The sequence below is a fragment of the Mobula birostris genome, chromosome 25 (genome assembly GCF_030028105.1).
Source record: "Mobula birostris isolate sMobBir1 chromosome 25, sMobBir1.hap1, whole genome shotgun sequence".
Classification (NCBI taxonomy): Eukaryota; Metazoa; Chordata; class Chondrichthyes; order Myliobatiformes; family Myliobatidae; genus Mobula; species Mobula birostris.
The window spans coordinates 59357668-59375426 of record NC_092394.1 but is presented as its reverse complement, the minus strand read 5'-3'; the positions used below and the strand labels follow the sequence as shown (position 1 = coordinate 59375426).

At 42.2% G+C, this 17759-nt stretch overlaps 1 protein-coding gene across 6 annotated transcripts in view; it reads left to right on the top strand.

The window, feature by feature from the left end:
* klhl22 (kelch-like family member 22) overlaps positions 1-17759 on the top strand; it is a 211770-nt gene that overhangs the window by 95050 nt on the left and 98961 nt on the right. For all 6 annotated transcript variants that reach the window (XM_072243469.1, XM_072243468.1, XM_072243465.1 and 3 more), the window contains one exon: positions 7868-8033. In XM_072243469.1, the coding sequence (XP_072099570.1) occupies positions 7868-8033 (166 nt within the window). The remainder of the gene's footprint in view (positions 1-7867; positions 8034-17759) is intronic.

Below are 17759 nucleotides of genomic sequence, written 5' to 3'. Positions count from 1 at the left end.
GATGTGCTCGGACCAATGGTTTGAGATGTGTCTATTTTAATACGAGAAGCATTATGAACAAAGTGAATGAGCTTGGAGCGTGGATCAGTACTTGGAGCTATGATGCTGTGGCCATTACAGAGACTTGGATGGCTCAGGGGCATGAATGGTTACTTAGAGTACCAGGCTTTAGATGTTTCAGAAAGGACAGGGAGGGAGGCAAAAGAAGTGCGGTGTGGCACTGCTGATCAAGATAGTGTAACAGCTGCCATAAAGGAGGAAGTCATGGAGTAATTGTCTACAGAGTCTCTGTGGGTGGAAGTTAGAAACAGGAAGGGGTCAATAACAAATTCTGGAAAGGTGTAATAATATCAGGGTTGTGGGAGGTTTTAACTTCCTAAATATTGATTGGCATCTTCCTAGAACGAGGGGTTATGATGGGATGAAGTTTGTTAGGTGTGTTCAGGAAGGTTTCCTGACACAATATGTAGATCAGCCTACAAGAGGAGAGGCTGTACTTGATCTGGTATTGGGAAATGAACCTGGTCAGGTGACAGGTCTCTCAGTGGGAGAGCATTTTGGAGATAGTGATCACAATTCTATCTCCTTTACCATAGCATTGGAGAGAGATAGGAAGAGAACCATGAACCGGATTTGATCAGGGACCTCGAGATATAGGAGCCATTAGGAGGTAGTGACCATAATATGATAAGTTTTAATCTACAAATTGAGAGAGAGAAGGGAAAATCGGAAGTGTCAGTATTACAGTTGAACAAAGGGAACTATGGAGCTATGAGGGAGTAGCTGGCGAAAGTTCAATGGAACAATACCCTAGCAGGAGTGACAGTGGAACAACAGTGGCAGGTTTTTCTGGGAATAATGCAGAAGGTGCAGGATCAGTTCATTCCAAAGAGGAAGAAAGATCCCAAGGGAAGTAAGGGGAGGCTGTGGCTGACAAGGGAAGTAAAGGACAGTATAAAAATAAAAGAGTAGTATAACATAGCAAAGATGAGTGGGACGCCAGAGGATTGGGGAACTTTTAAAGAGCAACAGATAGGCAATACGCGGAGAAAAAATGAGGTACGAAGGCAAACTAGACAAGGATATAAAGGAGGATAGTAAAAGCTTCTTTAGGTATGTGAAAAGGAAAAAATAGTTACCACCAAAATTGGGCCCTTGAAGACAGAAACGGGTGAATTTATTATGGGGAACAAAGAAATGGCAGATGAGTTGAACAGGTACTTTGGATCTGTCTTCACTATGGAAGACACAAACAATCTCCCAGATACAATAGTGGCCAAAGGACCTAGGGTAATGGATGAACTGAAGGAAATTTATATTAGGCAGGAAATGGTGTTGGATAGACTATTGGGTCTGAAGGCTGATAAGTCCCCGGGACCTGATGGTCTGCATCCCAGGGTACTTAAGAAGGTGGCTTTAGAAATCGTGGATACATTGGTAATCATTTTCCAATGTTCTATAGATTCAGGATCAGTTCCTATGGATTGTAGGGTGGCTAATGTTGTCCCACTTTTCAAGAAAGGAGGGAAAGAGAACACAGGGAATTATAGACTGGTTGGCCTGATGTCAGTGGTGGGAAAGATGCTGGAGTCAATTATAAAAGATGAAATTACGGCACATTACAGCAGTAACAGGATAGGTCCGAGTCAGCATGGATTTACGAAGGGGAAATCGTGCTTGACTAATCTTCTGGAATTTTTTGAGGATGTAACTATGAAAATGGACAAGGGAGAGCCAGTGGATGTAGTGTACCTGGAATTTCAAAAGCCTTTGATAAAGTCCCACATAGGAGATTAGTGGGCAAAATTAGGGCACATGGTATTGGGGGCAGAGTACTGACATGGATTTAAAATTGGCTGGCTGTCAGGAAACAAAGAGTAGCGATTAATGGGTCCCTTTCAGAATGGCAGGTGGTGACCAGTGGGGTACCACAGGGTTCAGTGCTGGGACCGCAGCTGTTTACAATATACATTAATGATTTAGATGAAGGGATTAAAAGTAACATTAGCAAATTTTCAGATGACACAAAGCTGGGTGGCAGTGTGAAATGTGAGGAGGATGTTATGAGAATGCAGGGTGACTTGGACAGGCTGGGTGAGTGGGCGGATGCATGGCAGATGCAGTTTAATGTGGATAAATGTGAGGTTATCCACTTTGGTGGTAAGAACAGGAAGGCAGATTATTACCTAAATGGAGTCAAGTTTGGAAAAGGGGAAATACAACGAGATCTAGGTATTCTTGTACATCAGTCACTGAAAGCAAGCATGCAGGTACAGCAGGCAGTGAAGAAAGCTAATGGCATGCTGGCCTTCATAACAAGGGGAGTTGAGTATAGGAGCAAAGAGGTCCTTCTGCAGTTGTGCAAGGCCCTGATGAGACCACACCTGGAGTATTGTGTGTAGTTTTGGTCTCCAAATTTGAGGAGGGACATTCTTGCTATTGAGGGAGTGCAGCGTAGGTTCACAAGGTTAATTCCCGGGATGGCGGGACTGTCATATGTTGAGAGATTGGAGCCACTGGGCTTGTATACACTGGAATTTAGAAGGATGAGAGGGGATCTGATTGAAACATATAAGATTATTAAGGGATTGGACATGCTGGAGGCAGGAAGCATGTTCCCGCTGATGGGTGAGTCCAGAACCAGAGGCCACAGTTTAAGAATAAGGAGTAGGCCATTTAGAACGGAGTTGAGGAAAAACTTTTTCACCCAGAGAGTGGTGGATATGTGGAATGCTGTGCCCCAGAAGACAGTGGAGGCCAAGTCTCTGGATGCTTTCAAGAAAGAGATGGATAGAGCTCTTAAAGATAGCGGAATCAAAGGTTATGGGGATAAGGCAGGAACAGGGTACTGATTGTGGATGATCAGCCATGATCAGGTGGTGCTGGCTCGAAGGGCCGAATGACCTACTCCTGCACCTATTGTCTATTGTGCATTGAAAGTGTTTAATTGGATTAAGGGGAAATATGAAGCTATCAAGCAAGAACTTGGAAGCATAAATTGGGAATAGATGTTTTCAGGGAAATGTACGGCAGAAATGTGGCAGATGTTCAGGGGATATTTGTATGGAGTTCTGCATAGGTCCATTCCAGTGAGACGGAAAGGATGGTAGGGTACAGGAACCGTGGTGTACAAAGGCTGTTGTAAACCTGGTCAAAAAGAAAAGGAAAGCTTATGCAAGGTTCAAAAAACTAGGTAATGATAGAGATCTAACAGATTATAAAGCTAGGAAGAAGGAGCTTAAGAATGAAATTAAGAGAGCCAGAAAGGGCCATGAGAAGGCCTTGGCGAGCAAGATTAAGGAAAACCCCAAGGCACTGTACAAGTATGCGAAGAGCAAGAGTTTAAGACGTGAGAGAATAGGACCAATCAAATGTGACAGTGGAAAAGTATGTATGGAACCGGAGGAGATAGCAGAGATACTTAATGAATACTTTGCTTCAGTATTCACTATGGAAGAGGACCTTGGCGATTGTAGGGATGACTTAGAGCGGATTGAAAAGCTTGAGCATATAGACATTAACAAAGAGGATGTGCTGGAGCTTTTGGAAAACATCAAGTTGGATAAATCTCCAGGACCGGATGAGATGTACCCCAGACTACTGTGGGAGGCGGGGGAGGAGATTGCTGAGCCTCTGGCAATGATCTTTGCATCATCAATGGGGACAGGAGAGGTTATGTAGGATTGGAAGGTTGCAGATGTTCCCTTATTCAAGAAAGGGAGTAGAGATAGCCCAGGAAATTAAGGACCAGTGAGTCTTACTTCAGTGGTTAGTAAATTGATGGAAAGGATCCTGAGAGTCAGGATTTATGAACATTTGGAGAGGCATAATATGATTAGGAATAGTCAGAATGGCTTTGTCAAAGGTAGGTCTTGCCTTATGAACCTGATTGAAGTTTTTGAGGATGACATTGATGAAGGTAGAGCAGTAGATGTATATGGATTTCAGCAAGGCATTTGATAAGGTACCTCATGCAAGGCTTATTGAGAAAGTAGGGAGGCATGGGATGCAAGGAGACCTTGCTTTGTGGATCCAGAACTGGCTTGTTCACAGAAGGCAAAGAGTGGTTGTAGATGGGTCATATTCTACATTGAGGTTGGTATGCCTCAGGGATCTGTTCTGAGACTCCTTCTCTTCATGACTTTTATAAATGACCTGGATGAGGAAGTGGAGGGATGGGTTAGTAAATTTGCTGATGACACAATGGTTGGGTGTGTTGTGGATAGTGTGGAGGGCTGTCAAAGATTACAGTGGGACATTGATAGGATGCAAAACTGGGCTGAGAAGTGGCATATGGAGTTCAACCCAGATAAGTGGGAGGTTATTCATTTTGGTAGGTGAAATATGATGGCAGAATATGGTATTAATGGTAAGACTCTTGGTAGTGTAGAGAATCAGGGATCTTGGGGTCAGAGCTGCTGTGCAGGTCGACTCTGTGGTTAAGAAGGCATACAGTGCATTGGCCTTCATTAACCGTGGGACTGAGTTTAGGAGCCGAGAGGTAATGTTACAGCTTTATAGGACCCTGGTCAGACCCCACTTGGAGTACTGCACTCAGTTCTGGTCACCTCACTACAGGAAGGATGTGGAACCTATAGAAAGGGTGCAGAGGAGATTTACAAGGATGTTGCTTGGATTGGAGAGCATGCCTTATGAGAATGAGTTAAGTAAACTCAGCCTTTTCTCCTTGGACCAGTGGAGGATGAGAGGTGACCTGATAAAGGTGTGTAAGTTGATGAGCGGCATTGATCGTGTGGATAGTCAGAGGCTTTTTCCTCAGGGCTGAAATGGCTAACACAAGAGGGCACAGTTTTAAGGTTCTTGGAAGTTGGTACAGAGGAGATGTCGGGGTAAGTTTTTTTACGTAGTGGGTGGTGAATGCATGGAATGGGCTGCTGGCAACAGTGGTGGAGGCGGATATGTTAGAGCCTTTTAAGAGATTCTTAAATAGGTACATGGAGCTTAGAAAAATAGTGGGCTATTGGTAACCCTAGGTAATTTCTGAAGTAAGTACATGTTTGGCACAGCATTGTGGGCCGAAGGGCCTGTATTGTGCTGTGGGTTTTCTATGTTTCTATGAAATGTTACTGGAGAGATATTTATCCTTCATGGTATTTTGCACTTTTCATCTTTTTCATACTCCTCTGGTAATTTCTATGCTAAGGTGCTATCTTCACAGTTCCCAATGGTAGCTGCTCACTGAAGTAAAGGAAACCCATTCAGGTTGGGGACAGTATGCCTTCATTTTGTGTAGCTACCACACCCCACCCCTGCAATTTTCTTCACATTTTGAGTCCTGTGCACTGTCTAAAAAAATGCAACAGTAATTCACCACTAAATTACACAACGGAGAATTACAACCGGCTTTTTCCCAACTGACAATTCCTAGAAAGTTACTACCATGCTTTTTTTAAAAAAACGTGGAATATACTAATAAAGGAAATAAGTAGAACATGGTGACTACGGCCTTGTACAGGCCCTTCAGCTCATGATGTTGTGCCAATCTTTTAACCTACTCTAAGATCAATCTAACCCTCCTTCCTATATAGCCTGTCATCTTTCTATTGTCCATGTGTCTAAGAGTTTCTTAAATGTCCCTAATTTATCTGCCTTCACCACTACCACTGGCAGGGTGTTCCATGCATTCACCACCCAGTATAAAAAAAAGCGCAGAGCTCTGTTACTCTCTCTATACTTCTTTCAATCAGTTTAAAATTATGCCTCCTTGTATTAGCCATTTCCTCCATGGGAGAAAGTCTCTGGCTCTGCACTTGATGCCTCTTAACATCTTGTACATTTCTGTCAAGTTGTCTCTTACCCTCCTTTGCTCCAAAGAGAAAAGCCCTAGCTTGCTCAACCTATCTTGTAAAGACCTGTTCTCTAATCCAGACAACATCCTCCTCTGTACTCTCTCTAAAGCTTCCACATCCTTCCTATAATGAGGTGAACAGAACTGAACAGAATAGCCCCAAATGTGGTCTAACCGGGGTTTTATAGAACTGCAACATTACCTCACAGCTTTTGAACTTAAAGATGGTGAATATAATTCTGATCAAGCAGTCTACTTTGCCATATAACATCAATCTTCTTGAATTTTGTCGGAGCTGTTCTCGTCCAGGCATGTATTTTATCAACTTCTGGCTACTTTAGTAGATGGTGAACCCTTTAGAGGACTCTTGTCACAGGATATTCAGCCTCCAATCTGTTCCTGTTTCCACACTATTTATATGACTTCAGTTGGGTTTATAGTTAATAATAGTGGGGCATTTGAAGGGAAATATGTTTAAGGTTCTTGGCTGAAAATAATCATTGCCTGTCACTTTATGACTCAAGTGTTGCTTGAAACTTCTGCCCTATGCCTAAATGATGTACTTGCTTCATTATCTGAGGAGTTGTGAATAAACTGTCTAAATGTAAACACTTCCCCACTCCTTGGACCTTTGAAGGAAGAAGATCATTGAATATCTTTAGGATAATTGCCCCTTCTCCCCCAACAAAACTATTTTCCTTTCTGCTTCCAGAATTCCCATTAACTTTACTCTTAATAGGACCCTTTGATGCCAGTTCTTTGTATTACTAGGTTATGTTTTATTATTGGCAACGTCTTTAATCGTATATCTTATGTTGGAACTATTTGTGCTGCATGTTGGTCTATTTTCCACATGGTCAGGGAGATGTCACTGTGTGCTTGCTCAGAAATAGTTCGGGTAGAAGTGTTGCAAATTCTAGACCACAAAGCTTCAGCACTGTAATTTGACCCACAATTTTTGCTGTATTTTGTTTACTCAGTTGTTTTGTGATGTTGTGTAGAATGAATCAAAATTGGCTGAAGAATGACATGAAGTTAGGGACCCAGGTGCTTACAATTTAAGGTGATTGCAAATTATTCAGCCTTATTTATTGCTCAGTTGGACTCCAAATGTTATTTTTTATGGAGGTATTTGAAGCTGCCTCCTAATATCAGCCATTTTGTTATTCATGACCAGATGTGATTAAGGCTAATAAGTTTTGTTCCAATATGTTGGTTGTGGAGTTGCTTAGTTGTGTTCATGGTATGCTGCTTCCACTGTGGCATAAATGTAGTTCCATCTTGTAGCCATGGTAGTTTGAGTCTTCCTTTTGAGGTGTGGGTTTTGAGTTCTCTTGACACCGAATCAAGGTTAATCGTGAAAGTAATCAGGGTGTGGGATATGCAGACCATGAGATTAAAGGCTAAGATAGACTCTACTTCTGCTGTTGTAGAAGGCATAGATGGTCAATATGAGCTCCTGGATCTTTTTAGATTGCTAACAGTTCTCATGTCTTATCCTTCATATGAAGACTTTTAAAGATTTTGTGGTCACTCCTATAAAAAGATGCAGATGGATTCATTACCAATGAGTAAATTCATGAGGGCTAGGTCAGGAATGTATTTCCTACATGTTAGTTTAACCCTTGTTATGCTGATAATTCTTTAAATCCTGATTCCACTGATTCATCCATTAGATCCTCAGATCAAGCCTACAGTATAGTGATACTGTTTGAAGATTAGAAACCAGTGCCTTCTAACCTAACAGATTGTGGATGCTCTTATGGCTGGTTTTGATATAGTGACTGCTATCCTTTTTGGGTGAATGTGTAGTGATGCACATGAATGCTGAATTATAATCTGTTTCTTCCTTGGAACGTCTAATCCTGCTTAACTTTTTAGGCTATCAACTCAAAGCTGCTGTAGTCCAGGGCAGAGTGACATATTATTATAGTCATTGTCACTTGAGTTATATGTGAGACTCTTGTACTATGGACTTTTTTGGGACGGTCTTCATTAAATTTCTGGCCAATAATTTCAAATGAGAGTTAAATTTGATCAGTGTTTTCTTGTTTGCAGGGGAATGTTTGCTGGTGGGCTGCGGGAGATGCAGGAGAAGGAGATATTTTTACATGACATATCCTACGTGGTCATGTGCAAAATCTTGGACTTTATTTACACTTCTACCATAGAGCTGAACCTGGACAATGTGCAGGATGTGCTGATGGCTGCTTGTCAGATACAGGTAATGGACTATTAATTTACCCCAGAAGCTTAATGACCTACCTTAATCCAGAAAGAAGTCTGCCAGCTAGGAATAGAATATATTAGATACATGAAACCAAACCCTATGGACTTTACACCAGAAATGAGACAAATCACAATACCTTATCACCAAATCCATAAGCATATGAGAAATTCCCTGGATCTCAGACCTGCTGGATCTACTTATGTCCTACAAATGGAATGGCCTCACTGGCAATCAGTGGAGTAAAAGCTATAACCACCTGCATGAAAACTCACATAATTGTAGAAATGGCTGATTTACGGCCATTATCTTGTTGGTTGTTAATATCATTGCACATTTCTAAGATACACAGCTAACAAGATATAATCTGGCTTTACCCTAGCCTTCATGTTTCAATGTGGGCTATATGTTAATCTAAAAAGGCACACTTATACACATCAGTTTCCATTTAAGGTCATGGCAAAGTTGAGGACCATCTTTAAAGACATCTGACACCTGTCAGAATTTGATATCCTGATCAACCACTCAAGGTCCTCACTGGTTGCTGGTGATCAGAGGTGTCATAAAATAGGCCAAAGTGACCATGTCGATATGTGGAAAGTTAAAATCACCTATTATCACACAACTTTATTTTTTCAATATTTCCATTTAATATCAGAGAATGTATACAATATCAACAAAAGAAGTGTGTAAGATGATGAGAGGCATTGATCGTGTGGATAGTCAAAGGCTTTTTCCCGGGGCTGAAATGGCTGCCACAAGAGGGTATAGGTTTAAGGTGCTTGGGAGTAGGTACAGAGGAGATGTCAAGGGTAAGTTTTTGTACTCAGAGAGTGATGAGTGCGTGGAAAGGGCTGCTGGCAACAGTGGTGGAGGCGGATACGATAGGGTCTTTTAAGAGACTTTTAGATAGGTATATGGAGCCTAGAAAAATAGAGGGCTATGGGTAATTCTAGTAATTTCTAAGGTAGGGACATGTTCGGCACAACTTTGTGGGCCAAAGAGCCTGTATTGTGCTGTAGGTTTTCTATGTTTCTATGAAAACAAAAGAGTGCCCCAAAAAATGAGTGACAGTAAAAATGTTAGAACATCAATGATCTATGATCTGCAGTACATCAAAAACTAATCACTTACCTGACAATTTGACATACCACATGCTTTCTTCCTCCCTAATAAAGGGAAAAAGAGGTGTCATTCTTTCACAGTGAGAGGGGAGACACAAACAAAGCAACTAGCTGATTTATGGTGTTAAAGTCTGCCGCATTGTGTTTTTTCTTGCAACTTTCTGCTATCTGTCTACAGATTTGCTCCTCTATATTGTGTGCTCTATAATATGATTCCATTTAACGTGGTTATCCCTTTCTTAATTCTCTGTTCCACCCATATAGCCTCAGTAGATGAGCCCTCCACTCTATACTATCTGAACACTGCTATGACATTTTTAGTATTGGCACCCCTCCCTCTTTAACCCCCTGCTCTATCATGTCTACTACCGTCCGGTGGTGCAATGGGATCAGTGCCGGACTCTGGAGCGAAGACTCCTGAGTTCGAATCCAAGTCGATCCACCCCCGAGCATGCTTTCCATCTGTGCCGGGTTGAGCATCAAGCTAGCCACTCGGCCTCGTAAAAAAATAGGGTCGAGTCAGGAGTGTTCAAATCGTGACCCGGTTAATCTGAAAGGAGACCAATCCTGACACCACGCGCCAGACAAGACCAGCTGACTGTCTGGTGCGACATGCTAAAAAAAATTATGTCTATTATGTCTACAACAACAGAAACCCAGAGCAATGAGCTGCCAGTTCTGCCCCTCCTGCAACCAAGTCTTACGATGTCATAATTCCATGTGCTGATGCATCCTCTAAGCTCAAGTGTCTGACCTGCAATATCTGTTGTATTGAAATAGATGCAACTTAGAACATTATTTCCACCATTCGATTCCTATCTTTGTATGTAGGCTTAGCAATCTTTCCCCACGATCACTCCACTCTCTACCTTGGCACTCCAGTTCTCATCTCTCCATCCCTTTAACTGAATCCGTATTTGGTTGTGTAGAGCATAAAATCAGATTCAGATTTATTATCCCGGACATATGACATGAAATTTATTGGTTTGTGGTAGCACTGTAGTATAAAGACACAAAAATTTATAAATTAGAGAACTAAATACTGCAGGAAAAAGGAATAATGAGATAGTGTTCATGGGTTTATGGTCTGTTCAAGTCTGGTCTGGTAGATAGAAAGGCGCTGCTTCTAAAAAGTAGTGTGTAGGTCTTTAGGCTCCTGTACCTCCTCCTTAATGGTAGTAACGAGGAGAGGGCACGTCCTGGATTCTGAGGGTCCTTAATGATGGATGCTGCTTCTTGAGGCACCACCTCTCAAAGATGTCCTTGGTGGTAGAGGGTGCTTTGCCTGTGATGGAGCTGAGTGAGTCTGCAGACTCTAGTGATCATGTGCATTGGTGCCTCCAATCATCCAATCACAATGCTGTCCACTGTACAGCTGTAGAAATTTGTAAGAGTGACGTACCAATGTGCCTCGAATTCTTTTATGAACAGCATACAGCAGGCTCTTTAGCCCACTGATCAAGCTAGTAATTAAATGCCTAACTAAATTAATCACTTATGCCTACACAATGTCCATATTTCTCCATTCATTGAACATTCATGTACCTATCTCAGAGCCTCTTAAATGCCTGTATCCTATTTGCCTCCACTAGCAGCCCCTGGCAGTGTATTCCAGGTGACCCACCACCTATCTGTAAAAAAAAAGTTCTTGCCCCACACGTCTCCTTTGAATTCCTTTGGATATACCACCCACCTTAAATGCATGTTCTTGAGTATTGGACATTTCAAATCAAGTCAAGTCGCTTTTTATTGTCATTTTGACCATAAACTGCTGGTACAGTACACAGTAAAAATGAAACAATGTCCCTCCAGGACCATGGTGCTACATGAAACAACACAAAACTACACTAGACTAAGTGAGACAACACAAGGCTACACTAGACTACGTAAGACAACACAAAAACTACACTAGACTACAGACCTACATAAGACTACATAAAGTGCACAAAACAGTGCAGGGCAGTACAATAAATAATAAACAAGACAATAGACACAGTAGAGGACAAATTACAATATAATAATAAATGATGTAGATGTCAGTCTAGTCTCTGGGTATTAAGGAGTCTGATGGCTTGGGGGAAGAAACTGTTACACAGTCTGATCGTGAGAGCCCAAATGTTTCGGTACCTTTTGCCAGATGGCAGGAGGGAGAAGAGTTTGTATGAGGAGTGTGTGGGGTCCTTCACAATGCTGTTGGCTTTACGCGTGCAGTGTGTAGTGTAAATGTCTGTAATGGCGGGAAGAGAGACCCCGATGATCTTCTCAGCTGACCTCACTATCCGCTGCAGGGTCTTGTAATCCGAGACAGTACAATTCCCGAACCAGGCAGTGATGCAGCTGCTCAGGATGCTCTCAATACAACCTCTGTAGAATGTGTTGAGGATGGGGGGTGGGAGATGGACTTTTCACAGCCTTCGCAGAAAGTAGAGACGCTGCTGGGCTTTCTTTGCTCTGGAGCTGGTGTTGAGGGACCAGGTGAGATTCTCCGCCAGGTGAACACCAAGAAATTTGGTGCTCTTAACGATCTCAACGGAGGAGCTGTCAATGTTCAGTGGAGAGTGGTCGCTCCGTGCTCTCCTGAAGTCAACAATCATCTCTTTTGTTTTGCTCACATTCAGAGACAACTCTGGGGAAAAAGATTATCTATGCCTCTCGTAATCTTAAAAAATTTCAACAGGTCTTTTAACCTCACTGACCGACAGACAGTCCGGTAAAAGTCTGCATGCTTCCTATAATGGGGTGATCAGAATTGAATGCAATACTCCAGATGTGGCCTAAATGTAGTTTTATAAATCTGCAACATGAATTCCTGACTCTTGAAGTCAGTAATAAAAGCAAGCATGCTATATGTCTTGTTTACAATCCTATCAACTTGTCTCACTTCCAGAGAGCTCTGACCCTGTCACCAACGTCCTTCTATACATCAAATGATGGTTGTGTCATATCTGGTGCTGTAGCGTAAATCAAAATACTTTCAGCATGAATCAAAATACTCACTCAGCCAAAAATATCCTTGATCACGGATGTAATGGTATTTATAATGAAAGTTCACATGAGATTTGACCCTGGGGGTACTAGTGGTCCTGGTGGTGCACTTACGGGTTGAAGTTGTACACTTTGCTTTGCAACAGCACCCACAACAAGGTTGATTCCTTTGGTTGTGGAACATGATAGTTGATCAGCTGTTAGCAATTGATATGAGTTAGTCAAGAATGATGAACCAGTCTGATGAAAAACTGGGTTGTAAGGAAAATTTTAAAGAATGGTAGAGAGGTAGTGAGAATTCCAGATGTTAGGGCTTTGGTAGCCATGTCATCAGCTGCTAACAGCAGATTTATTTAAGTATTAACTGCAGGTCAGAATTGGCAGAGCCTACATATTTTTCGGAGTTGTAGTTGTGTGAGTTGGGAGGGATGAGGCTATGGAGCAATTCAAAAACATTTTTAATTGTTGTCGGCTTAACTGGATACTGATATATATCAGGGAGGATAGGGATATTTGCAAGTGGGATGGAGTGGGATTTGTGTAGGGATTCAAGCAGTAAACTTCTGGAAGAATCCAAGTTTACATGGGGGAATATAGGAAGCCAGCTAGAAATGCATTTGCATGGAGGAAAAGTTTCTATAGAGGTGAGCTCTTCCTGTTGTAAAGATTGATACCAAAGTTGCAAAGCATCTAGCTCAGGCTGAGGCAGGATGCCAAAGGAAGTCAGTGCCCAAGTCACCTACTTGTTAAAGTATACTACAGGTTTCCCCCGCCATCCGAAGGTAGAGCGTTCCTATGAAACGGTTTGTAAGCCGAAATGTCGTAAAGCGAAGAAGCAATTACCATTAATTCATAGGGGAAAATTTTGTGAGCATTTGCAGACCGAAAAATAACCTACCAAATCATGCCAAATAACACATAAAGCCTAAAATAACAGTAACATATAGTAAAAGCAGGAATGATATAAATACACAGCCTATATAACGTAGAAATACTTTTCCACAATCATTACTGAACTGTTCTCCATAGCAAAATCTCATACAAGCGCCGTCGGCAGAAAATCTCACGCAAGCGCTGTTGGCAAAAACTTGGTGCAAGCGCTCTCCAGTAACCTTTAAGCTATGAGGCTGCCAAATCACACCAAACAACACGTAAAAATACACAGCCGATATAAAGTAGAAATAATGTATGTACAATGTAGAGTCGGGAAGACAGCACAGAGTACACTGATGATGGTGTGTTAGGCTGAGTCGGAGTTTGGGTGGTGCAGTGGCCCCCACCCTCCAGGCGGCCGAGCGATACATTGCCGCGAAGCATGCAGGGGTCCAGCAGTAGCCAGGAGGCACACAGCACATCTTTAAGAAAAAAGTCGAAACAAACATGCTAATTAATTAGGTGCCACCCGGTACGTAATTGTCGGCCCAGATCAGTGTTGATTGCGTCGTCTCTGATCTGGGCCGACAACTACGTGTCGGCAGCACCTAATTAATTAGCATGTTTATTTCGGCTTTTTTCTTAAAGATGTGCTGTGTGCTTCCCGGCTACCGTTGCATTCTCCGCGAATCGTTACTTCCTTTGGCATCCTGCCTCAGCCTGAGCTAGATGCTTTGCAACTTTGGTATCAATCTTTACAACAGGAAGAGCTCACCTCTATAGAAACTTTTCCTCCATGCAAATGCATTTCTAGCTGGCTTCCTATATTCCCCCATGTAAACTTGGATTCTTCCAGAAGTTTACTGCTTGAATCCCTACACAAATCCCACTCCATCCCACTTGCAAATATCCCTATCCTCCCTGATATATATCAGTATCCAGTTAAGCCGTGGCCTGGGTGTTGGGGTGGTGGGACACTGGGGTGTCATCTCGTCGTCTGTTTCCATTAGAGCAGGCAGCTCATCTTCTCCTATGACTGCCCTTCTCGATGTCGAAGGTTCGTCGTCTGCTGTGACTGATGTGGAAAGCTTGCTTGACTGCTGAGCCTCGCGCATTTTTCCATCATACAGTTCTTTGTAAGGACTCAAACATCCTGCGAATATCCCCTAAACCGACGTACCCTTTCAAAATTAAAGTCGCACTTTATCATTACTCATTCGGTTTCGATTGTTATCCTTTTTTCTTCCAATTGCATCAGCTCTTCATCTGTCAGTTCTTGGTCATGGGATGCCAAAACCTCTTCAACATCATCTTCGTCAGCTTCCACAAGCCAAACTCACTTTGTCCTTACTTCGTTCACCACGATCAAAACGCTTAATTATGTCTAGTTTTACGCTAAGTGTAACACCCTTACGAGCTCTTTTAGCTTTTCCGATACCATAGGACTCATCTTGCTAACGGCTGCTCTCAGGCATGTGTTTAAGCAATGCCGGCGAGAATGCTGTTCCGAATCCGGGGGAAAGCGGCTGCTTGGGGCGCGCACTGCCTCTTATTGCGCGCTGATTTTTTCACGCACTGAATTTTTTAATGCGCACTGCTTTTTTTCATAACAGTGAAAACACCTTCTGAAAGCGAGAACAGGGTACTAATCTAGGTCTTTCGTAACAGTGAGGTTTTGTAAAGCGAATGTTCGAAAAGCGGGGGGACACCTGTATTCGGTTTTCCCACTATTCAGACAAAGCAGACTAGAATCAGGAACAAGTCAAAGTGCTGGAAGAATTCAGCAGGCCAAGCTGCATATGTAAAGTAAATTGACATTTTGGACTGAGATCCTGCATCAGCTTCCTGTCTTCATCCGCAATGCTGATTTACACATTTTGCCTCTGATCTGCTGAGTTTTACAGCACTTTAGTTTCTTCTCAGGATTCATTAGGAGAAAATTTTGCTCATTAACTGCTGAATAGTTGACAAATAGTCTGAAAAAATTATAGCTAGCAGAGGAGATGATGATCATGGAGCATTAAAGCACCAGAGAGATGGGTTTAATTGTGTATGTTAAAGTACTAGAAGTTCAGGTTTCAGTGAGTAACAATACATCACTGGAGAGTTGGGCTACAGGAGGAATGGATTTTGAGGGAGAATTCAGATACTGAAAAGCTGGGGGGGGGCTTTGATGGAAGCATGAGAATGCTGGAGGGATTAAGTGGGAAGGTTTGAAGAATGACCTTCGAAGAGAGAATTAGGCATAGGAGGGGAGTACATAGCTAGAGAACATTGGGTATTGTTGATATAGGCCTGAGGAAAAAAGTTAAGCTTCTAAAGCATATGAGCAAAATGTCATTTGACTTGTAATCTTTGTAATCAGCTGCTCAGAGGTTTAAGAGAACTGACTTTTTTCTGCAATATCTATTTCCAGTCACCAGGTGGCACAAAGCCATTTTGTAAATGCAGCAATAGATAATTCCAGTTTACTGATACACCCTATCCTCGTTATATGTGAGGGATATGTTCCTTGAAGTTGACGCATAATGTGAAATCGCATAATGTGAATAATTAAATGGAGAAAATAGGGATGCGTTCCAGAGGGCTTCCTACATATGTTTTATCTGTAACTTATTAACATTTTTATACCAATACGACACAAAAGCAGTACTACAAGACAACATTTGTATTATATTTAGTCATTTTAAGGTAATATTCAGTGTAATAAATCATAGAAAGTTAACCTCCTCTGGTGTACAGTACTCACCAACAGTGGCAGGTATGTTCGCTCTAGGAGACGAGTGGTTGTTGTGGTGTTGGGCAGCTTTACATGGATAAAGTGGATGGTTGTGGTCGTCAGGATAATATCAAGCACAGCAAGGGGTGAAGGAAGACTCACAGAACTCTTGGAACTGCCGGCAGCAGAAGATTACAGCGATTTGCATAAAGTGGTGAGGGTTGTTTGCTTGGCAACATTTTGTTTTTCAGCATAAATTTGCTTGTAGGGAAGAAGGGTTGACGGCAAGGAACGACTGAAATGCTGACTCCGTTCTAAACTTGAGTCCATGTCCATCGCCATTTGTGCCAAGTGTTCTGACTTCCACCATTCCCTCACTATTGGTAAACTCCCGGGATTTTCAAAACCGTCTGTTGCTTGCAGCATCTGAGAGATAGTTTGCGGTAAAAAAAATGTACACCTTGAATGTGGGTCACATCAGTCAAGTGGTTGAATCAGCGATGTGTTAGGCGTTGGGAAACACACTGTTAGGATGAATGCTGTCCAAATATTTAGGATGGGCTGACGCATTGTCAAGCAACAAAACAACTTTAAAGGCAAGATTCTGTTCCCGACAGTAGCGTCCCAGAACTGTGTTACCTTCAGCTGATGCCGCACTGTTTATAATTTCCAACTTTTTTTCAAGTGTTAAAGCAAGTTCTCTGACGCTCGGCTGATGGCCCAGGACATGACATTGGACACTTAGGAGGCATAGTTAAATATTTCAAGCATGACCTCACTGCACCGTAGGTAAAACCAACAGAAGTTAAAGATCGCACATCCACGCCTTGCCAAAACCAATGCGAGACTGGCGGGAGTGAGATTGTGAGGTGCGCACACCTGACTTGTATTGGCGGGAAAGCGGTGCTTCTCGTCCCAACAGTGAGACTGTGAGGTGTGCGCACATGACTTGTATTGGCGGGAAGGCAGTGCTCCTCGCATAACTGTGAGTTTTGGACGCATATAACGAGACGTTGGTAGAAATAGGTTCCTCACATAACTGTGAATCCGCATAGTCTGAAGAGGCATATAACGAGGATAGGGTGTAGTAGTAATTTAATAACTGAATAGCTTGAACTCTTTACTATAAGAATTATTAGGAACAGATTATAGTGATATGACTTTGAGAGAGTATGTATTTTATGAAAAAGCGGCACACCTGAGGACTGGGAGAAATTCAGAGTCCAGCGGAGGAGGACAAAGGGCTTAATTAGGAAAGGGAAAAAAGATTATGGGAGAAAGCTGGCAGGGAACATAAAAACTGACTCTAAAAGCTTTTATAGATATGTGAAAAGAAAAAGATTGGTTAAGACAAATCAATACAGTCAGAAACAAGTGAATTGATCATGGGGAACAAGGACATGGCAGACCAATTGAATAACTACTTTGGTTCTGTCTTCACTATGGAGGACATAAATAATCTTCCGGAAATAGTAGGGGACCAAGGGTCTAGTGAGATGGAGGAACTGAGGGAAATACATGTTAGTAGGGAAGTGGTGTTAGGTAAATTGAAGGGATTAAAGGCAGATAAATCCCCCGGGCCAGATGGTCTACATCCCAGAGTGCTTAAGGAAGTAGCCCAAGAAATAGTGGATGCATTAGTGATAATTTTTCAAAACTCTTTAGATTCTGGATTATTTCCTGAGGATTGGAGGGTGGCTAATGTAACCCCACTTTTTAAAAAAGGAGGGAGAGAGAAAACAGGGAATTATAGACCGGTTAGCCTGACATCAGTGGTGGGGAAACTGCTGGAGTCAGTTATCAAAGATGTGATAACATTTGGAAAGCGGTGAAATCATCAAACAAAGTCAGCATGGATTTGTGAAAGGAAAATCATGTCTGACAAATCTTACAGAATTTTTTGAGGATGTAACTAGTAGAGTGGATAGGGGAGAACCAGTGGATGTGGTATATTTGGATTTTCAAAAGGCTTTTGACAAGGTCCCACACAGGAGATTAGTGTGCAAACTTAAAGCACACGGT